The 19,849-nt window shown below is 37.5% G+C and overlaps 1 protein-coding gene across 1 annotated transcript in view; it reads right to left on the bottom strand.

The window, feature by feature from the left end:
• The window catches only part of APPL1 (adaptor protein, phosphotyrosine interacting with PH domain and leucine zipper 1), a 31,491-nt gene extending 12,266 nt beyond the window's left edge, over window positions 1-19,225 (bottom strand). Inside the window, exons 1-13 of the mRNA XM_068408615.1 lie at window positions 19,102-19,225; window positions 14,276-14,374; window positions 13,105-13,164; window positions 11,095-11,166; window positions 10,181-10,268; window positions 8,567-8,608; window positions 7,714-7,772; window positions 7,091-7,237; window positions 5,525-5,607; window positions 5,265-5,423; window positions 3,372-3,560; window positions 2,836-2,878; window positions 823-879 (exon numbers count right to left, since the gene is read on the bottom strand). Coding sequence (XP_068264716.1) covers window positions 823-879; window positions 2,836-2,878; window positions 3,372-3,560; window positions 5,265-5,423; window positions 5,525-5,607; window positions 7,091-7,237; window positions 7,714-7,772; window positions 8,567-8,608; window positions 10,181-10,268; window positions 11,095-11,166; window positions 13,105-13,164; window positions 14,276-14,374; window positions 19,102-19,155 — 1,152 coding nt within the window. The 5' untranslated portion in view covers window positions 19,156-19,225. The remainder of the gene's footprint in view (window positions 1-822; window positions 880-2,835; window positions 2,879-3,371; window positions 3,561-5,264; window positions 5,424-5,524; window positions 5,608-7,090; window positions 7,238-7,713; window positions 7,773-8,566; window positions 8,609-10,180; window positions 10,269-11,094; window positions 11,167-13,104; window positions 13,165-14,275; window positions 14,375-19,101) is intronic.
• Window positions 19,226-19,849: the final 624 nt, after the last annotated feature.

Here is a 19,849-nt window from a genome sequence, read left to right as displayed (position 1 = left end):
TCCAGATCATTTGGCAAGAGTCTTTTGTTACATAGTTGAATGATGGATTCCTGTATTATTCAACAAGCTGCCTGTTGACTGCTGTATCTACAGTTCTCATCTCTGGTGATCATTGGAAAGTTTCCTTTCCAATAACCTGTTTCAGACCTCAGCAGGGACATCAAGGAGTACAATTGCACTTTCAATACACTTTACATATAAATAAATGCTCTGTTATAAAACAACAGATTTTGTTGGGCCAATTCCCCTAATTTAGCAAGTAAAAATCACTATGTAAGTTTGTATCAATATGAATTTACTATATAAACTATATAAATATAAATGAAAACCATATAAATGACATTAATTTACTTGACGCAAATTCTCTACATAAAACAAATAATCAATTTCTAACTCTTCAAAAGGCAAATAACTCTTTAATGAAGTGAAAATATGTTTTTCCTACAAAATTGCTATGCTCATAAGATGCAAATTCATAAGATTGTCAGTTCCCTCTAGTAATTAAATGTATTCATCTAAATATTTGTCATATTAATTTGTAACAAAGCATCATATACAAAATACAAATACAAGACCCTGAAGATGTCAAAAAGTTATACCAAATATAAAAGTCAGATATTTGTAATGCTTTCTATATAAGCATTTAGATGCAGGAGACAATGGACTGTATGCTTTCATACCATGAAAAGCTTATAATTAGACATGTAGGAAGTACTCAGCTTCATTCTATGCTATCCAATTAGATCCAGTTTATCTCTTTTTAATTTTGTGCATATCTACATCTTATCATATTACTGATACTATCAATTTTAGTAAAGTTACCTCAGGATTTTCACTTAGATATATCTGTTTAGATATGTTGTTTATGGTGCATATCCACTGAAAAAGAGAAAAAAAAAAGAAAAAAACATTAGTTTTTCATAGTTTTTTAACAAACGTGATTAAATACCCAAGTTGGCTAGTTTCAGCACTTTTTCCACTTTCTTTGTAACTTCAGGGAGCCAAACCAGTATTCTACACACCCAGCTTGTCATTAAATAATTCACTCCTATCTGCATACTGCACCTTACAATATCAGATTTTACTTGAAAAAATTATTTTAGTCACAATGAAGATAAGAACTAAAGCAAATTAAATCACGACTCTAAGGAACTAAAAAAACATCAGGATTCTCTGTACTCCATTATTCTGTGACTGCAGATGACATTGTTTTCTCAAGACATTATAAAGATTCCATCTGTCTTCTGTGGAATTTGCCCATTTCTTGCACCTCTAAGCTACAATCTGTTTTCTCCCTGTGCTATGGAAAACCATCTGCTCCTGCTCCTTGCTTTTCAACTTTTCTCTGAAGGAGAAAACTAACTGGATTATATGCATACTACCAGTGCTGTTCTATTGTTAGGGTTGTCTGTCACCTGAGCTATCTAGAAACAGCACAGCAGCTGCAGCTGCAGCCCAGAAAATCACAAATCTGAGCTCCTAAACTGACTATAAACTCCCTTCCTCCCGTGAGGCATCTAAGGGCAAAGGTTTCGGAGTTAGGCTATTAGACAACCTCAACAGAGCAAATGAACCAGTGCCAACCTGACACAGCCCAGCTGAGAACCTTAGAAATAGCATAAAAGGTAATTTTGTATCAAGGCAACATTGAAGATTGCAGAGGAATTTGAATCCAAGCTGAAAGTAACATTTTCTATATTTCCTTATCCAGCTGCTTGACCAAACATATTTTAAAGCAACGGTGCTTTTGAAACATTTTCTTTCCCATCCCGCCACTTCTTGAAAAGTCTATATTGAATAATAATGCACACAGACATGCCTTTTTAATTAACAAATACTTTATATCACTTAGTACATCTGTTCCTTTGTTTCTGGTCAAATCTGAGTGTATTCATAGACTATGAATGTAATGAATGTATCAGTCTGGCCCATCTGTGCAAGCCTTTGGAAAGCTGTAAAAAGCTGTCCAAATAAAACATAAATTCTAGGCCAGAACATGCCTATACCATTAGGCCATTATTTGCAAAAAGTCTAGAGAAACTTTTCATTTTCACCTCTATATAAAGCTAAAAAAAAGTAGGGAAAAAGAGATCCCTGCTGGTTGGGAGGGTTTTTTTCCCCATTTTCTTTCCCTGCCAATATTTGCTACAACATAGAAATTTGCTGACCTTGTATTTGAATACTGATGCTTCTCAGCTGGTATTCATCCACTGCACTGGCAAGTAAATCTGCATCACCAGATTTAGCAGCCATTTGGCAACAGTGATCACAAGCAGCTTTGAAAGCAGTCCAAAAGCAAATTATTTCATGTTTCTTGATTCAACTTGATCATGAAGTATAAACATGTTTCCCATCATGCATCAGGGGCAGAAAAACAGTTTTTCCTCATTTCTCAACTGCTTGTACCATAATCTGTGTCCTGACCTAAGATTTCCTTTATTTTCCATTCCTGATAAGCAGGTGGGAAGAGAGAAGGTTGGGAAAGCATGAACAGGAAGAAGGAGAAGCAGCACCTGTCCAGATTCCATTACTGCTAGCTATTTTGCTGTGGGCTTTTTTGTTTTTTAATGTTTCCCTTTCTTTCTTTCTTCCATAACACTGAAAAGGACTTGGTGGCAATCAGAACTGCATTTTTTTCTCTAGGATTTAAACACGGTAATATTTTGTCAGACTTCCCTGAAACCCATCATGAAACCCATCATTATTCATAGAATGAGTTAAAAGTTCACTGCCTACCACCTAGAGAATATAAAATTAGCACTCCAACTGATTTTATGAGTATATTCCTTCTGCACAACAGAAAATCGTTGGACCCCATGTGAACTATAAGCTTACCTCTTCATAATCTTTTTTACTCTCTGCCTGTAAGATTGAAGACCTGAAAGAGGAGAACATAAAAGACAATTTTGTCTATTTAAAATGCCTCACAAGTACATTCAGACAGGAAACTCCATTTTCACGTTTGTACGTTGCACAACAAATTAAGAAAGGCTGAAGACTCTGTGTACGTGCAGAGTGCAGTCAACATTTAATTGAGAGGGGGAAATCTATGTTTTCAGTTCAAATGAAAATAGAAAAGGAACAAAATTCTTATTGTGCCCATGTAATACTTAAGCACTCACAAAATGTAATAATACACCATTGTAAACTGATTCTGGTAATTTTATTCTGAAATACCACTCAGCTACATTATAGAGCTGATAAACTAAAAAACCGCAGACATTACGAAGTTAAAAAGACAACCTGGATTTTACTTCTAAATACTCCCAAAATCTATCAAGCTATAACCTGGCCAAAGGTCGGCCATCCTTCTTTTCTTAATTAGTGAGTCCAGTATTACTGACAGGTAACAGTAATGTAAAAATACTTACTTTTTACCATCAAAAGATGTTATCTGAAAACAGTACCGTCTGTCTTCACAGTCCACAGCCATGACAGAACAATTGTCTATATCCATGACAAGTCCCCCAGCTACGTCACCTCTTGCCTGGCTCATCAAATTTCCACCTTGAGTGAAATAAAACTGTCTCTCCCAACTGGAAGATACCAGCCCTGTCTTACTAAAAGATAAAAAGAGGTGTTTAGTTAGTAGATTAGGAGTTCAGTTGAGCTGTATAAATTAGAAAAAAAATAAAATTACTTGGAACAAACCATCTGGGCACTTAAGAAAACTCTTCTCCCCATTTAATGTTTTAGTTTAGCTTTACAGCTAAATTCGTCTTTTTCCATCTGTTGTTTTTTTTCATTCTAAACCTACTGCTGGGCAAAGAATACACAAAACAGAATAGTTGCTTTCTTAGATTATGTGAAACTTCATTTAGAATACAAAGATTTGACGATCAGCTTTTACAGTATTGCTTTACATAATACGCATATGCAAAATATATGCATTATCAATATAATTGATAAGATCTCTGAACTCTGCACTTACATTGTTGTCCTGGTTTCATTGGATTTTGTTTCAGTTTGTGGCCAGCCATGGTGATCAGGGCCATTAGCAGTTAAACCCGGGGCAGCTGACCCAGGCTGGCCCACAGGTGTGGCATTATATCATTAACAATCAAGTTCACTATAAAAGAGAGGGCTTGGGGGGAGGCGGGGGGCTGGTTTTGCTCTCCTTTCTTCTGGTCTCCTTTTTTCCTCCTTGCTGATGATTGCTGTTCCTGGACAACCTGCTGCAACCTGTAGCTAAGTATACTTTTGTGTGTTTTGTGTTAGCATTTATATTGGTTTCTTTATTTTATTAAATCTGTTTAATTTTAACCCATGAGTCTTCCTCTTTTTCCCAGTTTCCTTCCTCAGTTGGGAAAGGCACATGGGGTTATTGTTTAGCCCCGGGTGCAGGCTAAATGAAGACAAATGTAAGTTTTGAAGAACTTTGTGTTAAGCATTAGCTTAGTCACATAAGATACCTCAATCTTCCAATTATTTTGTACCATTCAACAGGATTTTAAAAATTTTGCTTAAAGCATGTTGTTGGGTTTTTGTTTTTTTCCCCCAGAATAACAGAAGAGGAACAATCTGAAACCAAAAATCAGTAACTCTTGTAGTTTAGACTCCCTTTTTGTTGAGATACTCTCTTCAATTGTAATTGCTGCAATTGTGGTCTACTACAGAAATTCATGCCTCTGTGAGTATGTAACTCTAACCGTTGTCGTAAAAGTAATCTACATTTTTTTAAAAAATTCCTTGGAGCTTATTATATAAATTACAGACTTATTTTTAATAACTATAAAAATCAGCTGCCTGGCTTTAATAAATTGAGTAATAGCTCCCTCCAGTGGACAAAAGACGACCTCACGAAATCGAGACGGCCATTCAAAGTGTATTTTGGTTAACAGAGAATGTTTTCCCTTGTGTATCTCAAGGTTGTCATATTTTATTAGTAACTTGAATCCCAAAGCTTTAACAGGTACTTATGTAACAATCCTGACAGCTGCAATCTTGTTGTTTCCCAATCATAATTCAGTGGAATTACACTCTCCTAAACTTTAATTTTCTTTTTGATGTGAAAATTCAGGCAAAATTATACTAAAATCAGGATAACCATGCTTTGCATCTGGATGACCCTATGTCAGTGTAACAATAAATTAATACTAATTAAGTGGAGTCCAAAGAAAGGAACAGAATAGCTCCTATGTGATTTACTCAACTAAGTATGTAAAATCAGCATAGCTAAGTTAAAAAAAAATATTGCATACTTTTTCACTTTCCTTTCTCAAAATTAAATATTCTGGAATTTTTAGGTAACAAGTTAGTCTTACTTTCTTGCATTGAGATAGCCAGCTTTCCGGGTTAGATTTCTATGAACGGGAAATTTTGTAGTATCAGGGTCAGGCAAATACAGCGGATCACTAGCTACTTCCAAGTCCTCTATAGTTTGTTGCATGTTTTCTACTTCGCACTCCATTTCCCTGCGAACACTAAGGTACATAATGTGTTATTAACAAAGGTAATTTATTAATAAGGAGAAACAAAAAATAATTGTCTTGATAATAGTTCAAAATTCAACGAAACAACTTACTTCTGTACACTTGTGCCAATATTGGTCAAAAATTCTTCCAATTGCTCTGTAAGATTTTCTGAACCCATTTTAAAAAAACTTATCTTTAAAAAAAGAGAGGAGAAAAAGGGAGAATTTAGTCATTAATAAAACTACCGTAACTGTTAACAGATGAAACCATAGGAGGTTAAAGTTTCTCAAAGAAATCTGGTTTTGTCCCTCATAGCCACCAACGCTTCTCAATGTAAGGAGCAGAATGCGTGTTTTTGTCTGCAAGTGAAAGGTGATGTTGACATTGCAGTGGGGTTTCATTGTGCCAAGAGGAAGTGCACAGAGTCACCTGGAGGAAATACAGAAATAGGCAGAAATTGCCCTGGAAAAGAAACAAGGTTTGACCTTATAAGTGATCCCAAGATACTTTTTCAAGCCCACCAATTTGCTAACTTTTGTATTATGGGTGGAGTTATTTGGGGGGCATAGGAGAGGGGAAACCTGTGAGGACTTGTCTGGGGCCATCCTCTAACTGTGGACCCTGCCAAGGGGAACTGACAGTATCTTAAAAACAGTGTACTCTGTACTGGTCCAGAAAAACTGCCACATCTAAGTTGAGTTTAGCCATATGAAATCTCAGAACAGGAAGCCATGGAGTGTGGCCCTGCCCTTCCCATTCTTAGATTCAGCAAAAACCTGCACCTGAACAACAGGTTGCACTATCTATCTACTTCGTTACAGAAAACATTTAGAGCTTAGTTCTTAAATACAAGGTGCGAAGTTTCAAAAAGAAGCGGGAGTTCTTCTTGGACTTGGAAAGCTTTCAGACAGTATAGAGAAGTTAGTTTCTACTTGGGAGACTGTGGCAGTGCCAGATGCTGGAAAGTTTGGCTTTTTTTCTTTTTTTTTTTTTAAAAAAAAAAAAACATACTGAGAACATACATCTGCTAATTACAAAGTCCCTCCAAAGAACTTTTTCACAGTTGTATTTTCTATTGCACCCATCCTCAAATAAACCGATCACAAACTCATTTATATTAAACAAAACCAAGCCAGAACGATTTTTACCATTCCAGTTCTTCCACACCCTTGACTGAAAACAGTAGTGATGTGACTTTGCTGATTATCTCATCTCAGAATAGCTGCCACAGGAAAGAGTTTTAACTGTTCCCACATTACTTTCTCAGAAGGTACACTTCCATGTGGACTTTCATGCTCGAAAGTTTTGATCAGCTACTCCCATTAGTGGTCCAGTTGAAAAAATTTAGGCAGTACATTAAGTTTAGCCATCTGGGTTTTGGGGTAGAATTAGACCTTTGTATTTGTCACCCAGACTTTCCTAAAAGAGTCTCTGATGGGTGTGAGGGCATGTCATGACGAGATTCATATATTGTGTGGGAAATGACTAGTGCTAGCTAATGGCAGTGTTCATGGCAGCAGCTATGACAGCTACAGGGTGGGGATGGCGTATGTCTTTTTCTGCATTTGCTTCCTTGGATTGCAAAAGACGTCTTGCAACAGATTTCAGTACATCAGCCTTCATGAAGTACTTTTACATCTTCTTTCAGACCTACAGCTTTCAGAATCTGAAATTACCTGAGCTTGCATGTATCCTAGCAAGGGTTCCAGCATAGCGATTTTCTTTTTGTACTGAAGAGTATTTAATGCACAGAAATAATGCATCATAGTCTGGTGCTGTTTTTTCCTGGAAGTATATACATCTTCTATAACTTCAGCCTTGATCTAAAGAGACACAGACAGGGGTGGGGGGAAAAAGGGATGTTTGAGACTTGGTATTCATCACATGCCTTCTGGACAGCTTTATAGCCAGCATGGAAAAAACAACACGGTAATGTTCTACCCTCTATCATCACCACCTACAATTCTGCTTCTCTAACTTATACATGAGAGATACATGAAAAACAAGTACAGCATTCTTTTCTCCCTGGACAGTGTGGTTATTTCTTTACAAAAATAAATTGAATATAGTATCACAACCTTCATCTTAGAGCATTTTCAGTGTTACAAGACAGGTGTGTATTGGGGAAACCTGCTTTTCTGTTCTGAAGCAAACTGTCTAGACTGCTAAAACACAAACTATCAACCCTCAGTATGTGTGCTGCCATACATTGTCTTCCATCATAAAGATATATATATTAGATGAAAACTATTTCTTATCTCCTCTAAAATCTTTATATTAAGTATTTTGTTTTACGAACCTTTTCATTTTCCCTTCTTTTTGACAACCGACCGTATCTGGTAATAGCAGCATCATGGTCTAAGCAATCAAGAGAGAATTTATGATCATTTTGATAAATTAATGACTTATGAAACAGAGCAGAAAACCTTTTCTATCACTGTGTGTTGCACAGCCAGCTGAATGCAAAGTTCTGCCATATTAAAACCTTTAAGGATTGTTCTTGCCTGTTTCCAATTACTTCACTGCCACTGAAGACAAATTCTCACCAAACATGGCCAAATTGTTACAAAATTCCCTAAACTTCTAATATTTTTCAAAGACAGAAACTTTCTATAAGTAAAGACAACTTTCCATTATGAAAACTTTAATCTTTCTTGCTTCTAAAGCAACTAAGCAATTTACATCAAGAGAAGCAGAATCCTTACTTAATCCTTACTTAAAGGATATGTCCTCTATGAGGATATAGTAGAGCTAGCTAAAAAAACTAACTTTAACAATAAGGAAGAGAACTATCAAACTAATTTTAGGGAGTTAAAATTTGTTTATTAATCCAGTCCTGACTTTATGAAGTGAGCTAGAACCTTACTATTTTTAGTAATTTTGATAGCATAATCCTAAATTATTTAATAATTATATATATATTTAAAGTATTGTAAAAAAGACTAATACTGTCAATTTGCTTTAACACTTCAGTACACAAAACAGGGATTTACAAGTAAACCAAGGAAAGCTGGGTGCCTAAGTATCACTGAAAAAAATTACACCTTAGTCACTTTAAGCTGCGCAAATATCTTCACTAGTTTTCTGAGTGAATAATCTACAGTAAGACTGTTGCCTTGTAATATCTATAACATTAAGTATTTTACACTTACCATTGCTTGCAATTTGGAAAACTTCTTTTAGAGTTAATATCTCTACAAAACAACATATCAAAATTTAAATAAGTTATCAGCATAACATTTATATATTAAGGTTTCTCATGCAATGTTTCACTAATGAACAGTTGTAGTTCGCACCTTGTACCATACTGAATTAAACAGCACAGGCACTATGTGGCCAGGAAAGTCTGCTCCTACTTAGGGCTTGAGTATCATTGATGTGGCTGTCCCGCTTACCCCAAAAGATACTGTACTGTAGTAAGTTAAGGACGAACTTCTTTTCAAAAGACTTTGAAAGCAATCGTCGTATACAAATGTGTCATTATAGTTCTGGTCAGAGTTCTGGTCTGACTTGGGAAAGTGGAAGCACAGGAGAAGGGGAAGTATCACTGGATCACAGGAAAGCCCCAAACACATTGTGATTCCTCCTACCTAAAATTAGTCGTGTTCTAGATGGTTATCACTGTGTCAGGAAACGGAAAACAATACAATACTTAGCACTTGTTCTGATCTTGATTGTGGAGTTGTGTCACATTACAACATAAACAAGCAGAGAGTTATGTTCAACTTTATGGTAAAGCAAAGACAAAAAAAGCATGGAAAAGCTTTACAGAGAGTGCCTATGAAGTCCATAAAGAAGCATGGTATCATTAAATACTGCATCAGTTGGTGGTTAAAAACTTCCAGTGGGAAAATTTAATTTGCAATTATTGCCTCAGGGATGCTTCTTCAGTAAATATTAACAGGAGATTTTTTCAGGTTCTGAGGAGTAATATTAGCCTTGAGATACTCATGTTCCCTTGCTCAAAAAGCAGAATCTATTTAATCCAGAATTTTGCAACAAACTATTGGCAAAGAAGTATTTTCCAAGACAGAAGACTGACAGAAGAGTTGTAATTTTAATTTCAATTTAGACTTAAAATGTTCATATGTTAGGTATACTCACTCTAGGATGTTCACATTAGGGATTTAAGTTATTTTGGTTTTCACTCTTATAATTTATATTTGAAGCCTATTTGCCACACCAATCTATTCACTTTAGCATCTCGAGTAAAATCTATCATAATCAGACACATTATATATTATTTTAGACCAGGCAGAATAAGATACAATTGTTACAAAAATAAGAAGTTGGAAGCATCTTATGCCTGCATGTAAGAAGCCACCTATATTACCAGCAGGGTTAAGAACCACTTTACTAAATCTTAATAATGTAAGTACTACAACTTTGGCACTTTGCCTTTTGAGTTTATTCCAGCCATTATATCGATGTCATGGTATTATAATACATACAAATACGCTAATTATCTGAAAATTAGTCTTTCCTACTGTTTACAGTAATTGCAAAATTTTAATCTTGACTAGAAGATAAGTACTTCCATAATATAAGTAATATTTTTGTTGAAACAGTAATAGTCTTAAGTTCTTCAACTGTGATACTCTCATGAATAGAAATAACTTTTTTTTTTAAATTGGGAGGTACATACTTTTGAGAGCTGAAAAATAAGTGGCATATTCTATTTAGTGAAACAAGAGCTATGGGGATTAAATGCTATGTTTTTATTACTGCTGCTGTTGATAAAAAAAGTATCTGTTCGAGCACTCTACCTTTTAGATCCCTTTCTTTAAACTGGGTAATAGGAAACATCATTGCATCCGCAAGTTGAGTTGAAAGTACTGCATGGCAAGAGCTGAGCTGTAAAAGACAAGAGAAAGAAGGGAATTTTAGGAAAACAGTGGTAAGATAAAATAAAATTAAAGATAGATTGACATCAATTTCACTCAAAGATGACATGTACAATTCAACCATAATTTTGCACATTCATTTTTTTGCAGCTATTCTTTTCTAGGTTCCTGATCTCATCACCAGCTTTTTATAGACCTTTAGAGTTCAGTATTTGTCCCTACTTTTCCAACTTTATTCCAAGTTACTGGATCATGTCAGAAGATGGCCTCATACATTCTGATGACTAGTCAATTTATTCCTCCAGTTTCTCTCCAGCTACATCACAGCCCGTCTTTCACAGGTTACAAGACATAGAACAAATGTGTTCTTCCTCCCATAATGCTGTTTAAGTAGTGTTAAAAGTGAGGAGAGGGATCACAGAAAAAAATCCTCATTCAGATCGTAATGGTGCTAAGTTGTCTTTCAGAAGAGTCAGTCTTTGTCGCTAATACAAATAGCAAGGGGGTTCCTCTGTCAGTTAGATATCTGAAATCAGGCAAGACAAATACCCTCATGGAAAACAGTTTCTAACTGCCATTCTGTAATGTTTTTTATCTACAGTAAGTTAAACTATATTCTTTTTCAGCAATGTATGCTCATTTAGCTGAATTGATTCTTTATTTTCAGGTTATATAACTTCAAATATATGCTGCAATATACAATTAAGTGTTACCTTATTGACAAATGAAAGCCATTTCTGTACCTCCTATCTTAGAACAGGCTGGAATAATTAAGCAAGTTAAAGTCTATACATGACAACATTAGCAAAGGGAGTGAAACAAATACAAGTACTTGCCTCATCTATCACTTTTGCAAATTGCTGTAAAGTGGAAGTCATAACTTCATCATCTCCCCCTAGTGGAAAACGCTAAAAGAAAACAAAAGGAGGTATGTTGTTTGCAGTGTCTTCTGCCATTCACAAAACTGTATTGATCATGTCTATGAATGTATTGGGTATTCCATTATTTTAAAATATTATACAGTTAAGACACACTGAAGCACTTTTTCATTGTCCCGTGAAGAACTAATTTTTTTGGGGGGGGAAAAAGTAACAAACAATTCTAATTTTTTAAAAAAATATATCTATTATTAAAATAGATTAATCTAATTAATAAATTCTATAGATGAATAGATTTTATTTTTTTAAAATCAGGAAATATGCAGACTTGACATCTATGAAGATTTTTTCCAGCTTTGCAAATTATTTTAAAATTATCAAAAATGAAGCAATATTTGGTGTTCATCTTAAACTTCTAGCTCTTAAGTTACGTGATTATGTGAAATTTTTAAACCACCCAAAAGAGTTTACTTCTATAATGCCTTGATGGAGGCAAAAGTATGACCAAAATGGTAACAAGTAAAAAAAGAAACAATCCAGTTAAAACATTATTTGTGTATTTTTAAGCTAATCTCCTGACTGGGAAAAAAGCCGTCCAAGGGAGACAAATCAGAAAAATAAGTTAAAAGGTCCAATACTAATTTAATTCACAGCAGCTATACATAAACCACTTGGAAATATAAAAAAAAAAAACAACTTCTTTATTAAAAATGTTGAGCACCTCCTTCCAACTTGTTAGCTTCCCCCCTTCCTTCTTCTCAATGAAGGTAACAAACTAACTGAAATGAAATAAGGATATTTGGTGTATATTTTGATATCCGTAACTGCTAACGAATAAGAATATCATGCCCTAATTGGTTCTTCTAATCTGAAGTTAGTTCTTTTAATTTTGCTTTTGCAAAAACTATGTTTTTGATAGAAAACTGCAGAAACGGTGCAATTCATTAAATAACTGTCATTAAAGTCAATTTGTTATTGTATCAACCATGTTAAAACAATTCAAATGACAGTCCTGCAGCTACCTCTAAAAAAAAAAAAAAAAAAAGCCAAAATAATTTAATTCCTGCCACAATTCAGAGTGTGCACAGACAGCTTAAGCAGCATTTCCAGTCTGTCATTAGCAATATAAGACTCTTTTTCTTTTTTTTTTTTTTTTTAAAAAAGACACTCTAAATCTCTCTGTTTCTCCATCGCTTCCTAATGGGACTACTGTAGGTACAAATACTCGCGATTCTTTTGGATCAGCACCATTGTGGTTTTGATCCTGTCTGCATTAAAGCTATTCATTAGTAACAATTAGCAAAGGAAAAATAAAGTGTCGTCTTACCCCTCTAGAAAGACTCACCAAACCAAAATAGTTCATAAATAGTACTTTTTCCAGTTCACCTCATTAGGTGGACAATGAGGACAGGGAGTGTGAGCCTCCTTAAAAAGAGTGACTTTGTTTTTAACGTGCATCTCAGAAAAGGGGTCCCAGCAGCATAGCTACAAATAGGAAACCCTTGATAGTACAGGCTACCAGTGGAGAAAAGTTATGGATTCCACAATCCACTCTTTCAGAGATGGAATTATTCTCACAATAAATTACGGTTGTTAAATGGAGACTGCTATATAATCTCTTCTCTTTGTAACTAGTAAAATTAAAGCACTTAATAGTAAACAGGTTTATAAAACAAAAACAAAACACCACCACCACGCTAAGCAACCCCCAAAACACTGATCCAAAAGTAAAATATTCCAGAAGTTACTAATATTCATCACAGTAAGAGGAACTTCATTCTGTTTTAGTTGGAAGAACTAATATGAAACCAATAGACTCTTTTGACAAAGATTCGAGCCACTAACTACAGCAGTTCATTACATCTGGACCAAAACTTAATATATTCTACATTTTGCTCTGGGAGATAAAAGACCACAAAAATACAGAAAGACAACAACGTACAACAAGTACACAAGACAACACAATACCTGTTTCTCATACTCCTTCAGAAGCTTTGAAGTCAGATGAGTTGCTGCACTTAATTCGTTCTGATTTAAAAAAAAAAAAAAACACACAAAAAAAAAACCCACCAAAAAAAACAAGCTTGTTACTTTTTGATTTAAATTAATACAAAGAAATCACATATTTGAAGAGGAAACTGTTACAGATGTGGAGCTTAAAATCTGGCTACAGATTTTCATAAAACCTAAGCATCCTGCCCTTCCATTTCTCTAACATTACTGAGAGATACAGGTAATCAGTGTTTACAAATACCAAGTTCACAGCCTGTACTACGTGCACTGATTTCTCTATTTTTCATGTTATGCAGTGCATATTTGCATTTAATTATTTCAAATTAGCTGCCCTAGTTACTGAGTATTAGGAATTCGTTATCTGTAAAGGTAAGAAAAGATTACAATGAACCTCAGTACTACCTGGTTAGAAACTGCTTTGTACTTGTACACAGACAGGACCTAATTAGCAGATTCATGGTACGGATTAACTTTGTCTTTCGTGATGCAGTTGAAGAAGACAGTACAGAAATTAAAAGCTGAATAGAAAGGCAGTAAAATAAAACTCCATAGCAGCAAACCTACAATAAACATGCTAGTCATTAAAGTAAAAACAACAGTAAAATAAAAATATGAAAAGCAAGAGTAACAAGTCAGTAAAAAAGTCAAATGGTTCAAGCATATACAAACTAAAAATAGAGCCATAAACTCAATTGTTCAGAAAAACACTCAAAATAAATTCTACCTTTGGCATAAAAATGCAGTTACTTGCAGATGATAAGTGAAACGTGAATATATTGTGGGTAAAAAATAATCTCCCACTTGGTATATATTATTATACACACTAAGATCAGGATGGGAAACATTTTAGAAACTCTTGGGAAATACAGTAAAACTACTAGAAGACCAGAAAATCTTTTTACTTGTCATAAGAAATTCTGTTGCAAAAGAAATCACAAGAATTCAGTCTTTACCGCTCCCTAACATACAGAAAAACAATCATTTAATGCTTATTTTATTTCACTTTCACATTTTAAAAAATTGGAAGTTAAATAAAACATTGCTTATAATAATTTCAAAAAAAGCAAGAGACGTGAAATGTGGTTCAAAAGCTTTATAATGCATTCAAGAATTGCATTAACATTACCTGTGCATCATATATTCTATGCATGGCTTGAAACAACTGATTGATGTAATTGGAAATTGCAGCAGCATCTTCTTCAAATACTCCCAGTAAAGACCGGGTCTGCAAAAATGAAACAGCCAAAACACTAACATGTCAAGTTAGCAAAGTAGTATCTAAATGTAACAGAACTTCGAAGTTAAATAGCATTGTTTCAGGTTTCATTACTGAAAAGTTTATAAACCCTCCAACACTGTTTACAGGAATGATACATGTTGCATGCCAGAGAATCTTAAAAGATATCCAAGCTTATCCTCACTCCTACCGTCAGTCTCTCTCCAGGTTAATACAAGTACATTTTCAGAAAGAAGAGGACCAGGGGAGATGGGTAAGTGTACAAAAAAGTTGGAACTGTGGGCAACTACTGGACCCACTATGGTACATCCCTAAAGAAAAAGGTAAAGTTGACTGGTATTAAACAGCATGCCAGGAATACACACTTCTTCTGCAGTGAGGTCAAAACAAAGGCTGTGGCTTTCTGATACGATCCATCCCGCACGAAGAGAGCTGCTGGCTGTGCTTGGACCTATAATTCACCTGTGCAGTAACGGTCAATTCTGTGATCAAAGGCTGAGGAACTAAAAGCCAAACCAAAACAAAGCAGTACAACCTACATCTTGTTGGTCTCATGATAAATGTTTCTCCCCCTCATAACTCTACAGTGAAAGGGAGCGTCTTGTCTGTCAGTCTGTTCTTTAGCTGGTGTCACCCCAAGCTTGATGACTATGGATCCTATTGCACTGCCCGCATCACTGATGAAGGTGCTTAACAGTGTCCACCTCAAAATCAACCTCTTTATCACTGTCCACCTATTAGACTTCAAAACACTGATCACTACTCTTTAAGCCCAACTATCCAGCCCATTTTTCCACCCAGGTCACAGTCTGTACCTCTCCATTTTGGCCAGAAGGATGTTACCAGAGACCATGTCAGAATCCTTGCTTAAGTCAAGGTAAATGACATCTGCTGCTCTACCCTGTGATGAAATGACTGACTCGGGATGAGAAGGCAATCAGGTTGTTCAGGCATAATTTGCCCTTAAGCTTGACTGAGATGCTGACTCAGTGTTCTTGCATCCTTTTTGCACTTAGAAGCAATGTTTCTCCTCCCTACAAGGATATCAAATAGCTTGCTTCCACCAAGGCAAAAAAAAAAAAAAAAGGGGGAAGAGCAGAGAATGTACCTATAACTCTGCACAGGCTACATTTGCTTTTCCTAATCTAAAATATCGGATGGGATGCTTGGATGGAGAAACAGGGGCATCACTTGCAAGATTCACAAAATAAACCCTTTAACTCTAGTAACATTTTAGCAAGAGGATCGTGCTTTGGTTTTAGGTTTATACTAAAATTAATGTCCAGACAGAAAATAGAAAGAATCATAAGTACATAACTGGGTTTTTCCCCCAAAATCATGATTGTTAAATACTTGAAATGGGAAATTCTCTTTCTTAGTCTTCCCTAGGCCGAATAACTGTAGTTTGCTCAAAGAGGAAGGGAAGGTACTTCTCAGACCTGGGAAAAGAATGAAAGACTGACACAAGTCTGGACATCAGGAAAACCTCTCTGATGAGATTAGCGAAAAGCACTGGATCGTACTGCATATGAATTGCGGGGGGTTTATTATTAGAAGTTCTTGCTATGTTGAGGACTTGTCTTGAAATGACTTAGACTTTAGTCCATCTCCCCTTGAAGCATGGAGGTCTTTTTCAGCTACTTTTCTGATTTTCTGCTTTTAATGATAATCAAGGTGTACATATTAAACGTGTATAAAGTATATTATTTGACCATTCTTTTGACATGAAATTCTTTTATTTAACTTGAATTAGATGCCTGGTTGCCTCACAAATATGGTGATACTATATAATGCCTACAAGATACTCGAATAAAAAAAAAAATAATCAAACAGTATTGCCAACACAACAAATCACTTGAATGGTGGTTCTAGTTTATAAAACAAGTGGAAAAGGGAGGTGGAGGAGGAAAGAGGTGGAGGAGAACTCAAATGTTTGCCAGGTGTGGCAACATGTTGTGTCATCCTAATAGCTGTGACTCTCCCATTGAAGGAGACATACACGAAAGAATGCAAAACAAAAAATTACATAGTACCATAACCACTGAATTATATACTCATGACCTTTAAGCCTGAACATAAATAAACCTGAACTTGCAATTTTAAAGGAATATCATGTAAGGTTTCTGGATTATGCTTACTCTTTAAAACCGAACACTGCAGAATAAAAGTATTTCTATGTTTTATCGTTAAAAAAAACAGTTATTGATGTCTGGACTTCAAACTGACATTGTGTGATATTGATGAAAAAAAATAACCTGAAACTGTAAACAAGCTATGGCAGACTATTGCTTAGCAAAAAATTAGAGGAATTGTTTACTCATGTTTCTAGTAAAACTTTGCATAATTTTGCATGTTCTTTAAGATGCTTTCATCCCATACATATGAGCAGGTACACTGGAAGCTACCAGTGATAGGCTGCACAAAGAAACCACCTAGTTAGAAGTCGGTCAACTGTTAAGCCTTTCATGTCATCGTATGTATGGTAGTGTAACTGACATCAGAGCGAGCCTGTACTATCAAGTTTCTTGGCTTTTTTATTGTGCAATGCTTCGGGAATGCAAATAAGTCTAAGCAGAAACTCTCTCTAAATACATATCTAAACACTGAGTACGTGTGTAATATATGTCCTAGGTTAATATTTAAATTGCACTGCTTTGCATAGCAAAAGACAATGTAAAATGGCATTTGGTTTACATCTAAAAACACAGTGGTTAGTTTTTTGTCCTGCAACAAGGAAATGAATGGGTTTTGCCATTTTAGAAAAGCCTCCCCTTCCCTCAGACGCAGAGTAAGTTTTATATGATGTTTATATACCTAAAGCTAGTGTTTGAAACAAGTCTAAAGGTGCAAAACTCCAGTCCATAGTTCAGCACTAAACAACGTCCTAGGCTGATGATCTTTTTCAGTATTACCGCGTGAACACGTCAGAGAGTCATGGCAATTCCTGAAGAAAGCAAGGTTTCTTCTTTCTTCAAGCAACATTTGTTGCCATTTTCATTGCACTGATTTCAAAATAACAGAAATGAACTAATGTAATAGAAGACTAGAGTCCTAGTTATGTTCTTTTAAGAGGTGGTTAGCCAGAGTTCACCTGAAATATTAGGTTGACAGAAAGATGTAGAATTTTGTACCTAAAATAGAAGAAGGTATCAGCAAATCTAATAGTTTAAGCACATCAAAGTCATTGGGCCAAGTTAGGCTCGCTAGTCTGTATCACAAATAACTCAGATGAAACATTCTAGAATGTATAATTATGTTCCAATATGTAACTTTTTTGCATGTGCTTCCCAAATGATATTCCAGTCTTAAGTGCTTGGAAAAAAAACCCCACATCCCACTTTTTAGGGATCCTAAGTTGTTCTTGCATTTGACGTTTCCTACAAATATGAATAGTTCTGACTTCCATATACTGAGAACAGACCTTCAAGAAATAATTTTGTTAAATTACTATTATTGTAACAGTTTCAAAAATTTTTCCTCTTCATGAGAGTACATCAGGTTTAGTCTCTGGGCCAGAGACCACACTATGGGCTAGATCTCATCTAACATCTAGTGTTTGAGCTATATGGGGCACTGTCCTTTGGAAAGCAATGATACACTTTCTGCACGGCCGCCTTCTGTTGCCTTTTCTAAGTCATCCCTCCACTTGATGTAGATTTGTTAAAATGGTTGTCATTTGTGGGGTTAAAATTCCCTACTAAACAAGTGAAAGCTTCTCTTCCTGTGGCTGAGGAATCAAAACTACCAGTGCATATGCTATCACAGTATAGGAAGTCTTGCTCATCTACATAAACAATGCAGCAAAACAAGGATCTTAACTCAAAAGGCTGCAATAAAAGAAAATATATTGTAAACTTTCTTTTGTGTCTAGGAAGAGCAGTACAAAGTACTTGCTGCTGTTGCTGCCAGCAAGAGAAATTAGTGCAATCGAATAAAACCTTTCCTGCTTAATAGCAGCATGAAAGAAATGCCAATGCAATATATGGCATCACTGACAAAGGTCAAGCAGCAGAAATGGAAGTGAAGATTTCAGAGCAACTACAGGCCCCTCAGCACCATGCGTTTCCCACCTACTCACAGCATTAACAACCGCCACGATAACCTCATCCAATAACTGCTTTTCGTACGTATCTGTTAAACCTTAATGCGTTTTTAGTAAAACACAAAGATAAGAAAAATCGTCTTGAGAAGTGAAGACGAGTTTTGTCAACACGAGGTCTCCAAAATCAGTCATGAATGTAAATCCGGGGGTGGGGAAGTAAGGGAGTCAGTGCAAGCTATTACCCTGACGCCCGATGCCGAAGCACTGTACAAATCCTGACCGAGCTCGCCGCTTCACGAACAGCTCAGCAGTCCGCGGGACACCTGAGAGGACGCGGCGATGCCAGCGGGAAGAAGGGGCCGCAGAGACTGGGGTGACACCTCGCAGGGGGCACTGCCGAAGCTGACAGCGCACAAGCCGTGAGTCCTGGCCCCAAGCCCCTGCCACGCCACAGGGGCGAGGAGGATGGGAAGGCACCTGGCCACGCAGGCATGTCCCTGCCCCGCTGCCGGGGAGGGTTTCCCGCTCCCTCCCGGCCGCCGCCGAGCCTCTCCAACGTGTCCCCGAGGGAATACGGGGGAAAGGAGCGAGAGGGGATCAGCGCTAGGCCCGGCGCCCACGGGTTGGGCCCGATCTGGCCTCCGCCCACCGGGCTGCGTCTTGCCTCTCTTACCTGGGGGCTGTCTTCCAGCGTCTCCTCGATGGGGAGCTTGTCGATGCCGGGCATGGCGGCCGCGGGGCTGACGGTGCGCCGCTGCAGCTCCCGCACCCCACAGCACGTCCAGCTGACGGGAGCCCGCCCCTTCCCCCAGTCACAACACGGCCACCCCCGCCCCGCTTCCCGCCGGATGTCCCGCCCCCGACCCGCCGCCCGCTTGGCCTTTCTATTGGTTCTTCCACCCACCCTTCCCACCTTGTTATTGGTGAGCGGGTCCCTCTGTTTGCCTACACGCGCGTGGGGGGCTGTTCGCGCCGTGAGGTGCCGCGCGCCTCTGCTCGCGCCCCGCGCCTTGGCGGCCGTCTGGCGGGAAGGGCGCCCGCCGTGCGCTGCCGCGCGCTGCCCCTGAGCGGGGAGGGAAGGTGCGTCCCTCCGGGCCCGCCGCGCCCTCCCTCTCCCTGTCAGTGAATGAGGAACGGAGAAGAGGGGCCCTGTGGCGGTCAGAGCGGCTCCCGCCTCTCGGGAGAGCGCCCCGTCACCCGCTGCGCCGGGCCGACCCCGGTTCGCGGAGGGCAGTGGGGAGCGGAGGCAGAACGGGACGTTTCCACGCTGAGGGGTCTGCCCGGCGGTGCCCCGGACAGGTGATGGTTCCAAGCGAAGTTGCTGGGGAAAAAGCAAGCAAACTTTTTTTTTTTTCTTTTTGCCTTTGCAGTTACATGCTTCGTGTTATAGATCGGTGTGTCCTCCTGGGCCTTTTGTCTTT

The sequence above is a fragment of the Nyctibius grandis genome, chromosome 10 (assembly GCF_013368605.1).
Source record: "Nyctibius grandis isolate bNycGra1 chromosome 10, bNycGra1.pri, whole genome shotgun sequence".
Taxonomy (NCBI): Eukaryota; Metazoa; Chordata; class Aves; order Nyctibiiformes; family Nyctibiidae; genus Nyctibius; species Nyctibius grandis.
The sequence above is the reverse complement of the archived record's forward strand: the minus strand, read 5'-3'. Positions and strand labels throughout refer to the sequence as shown.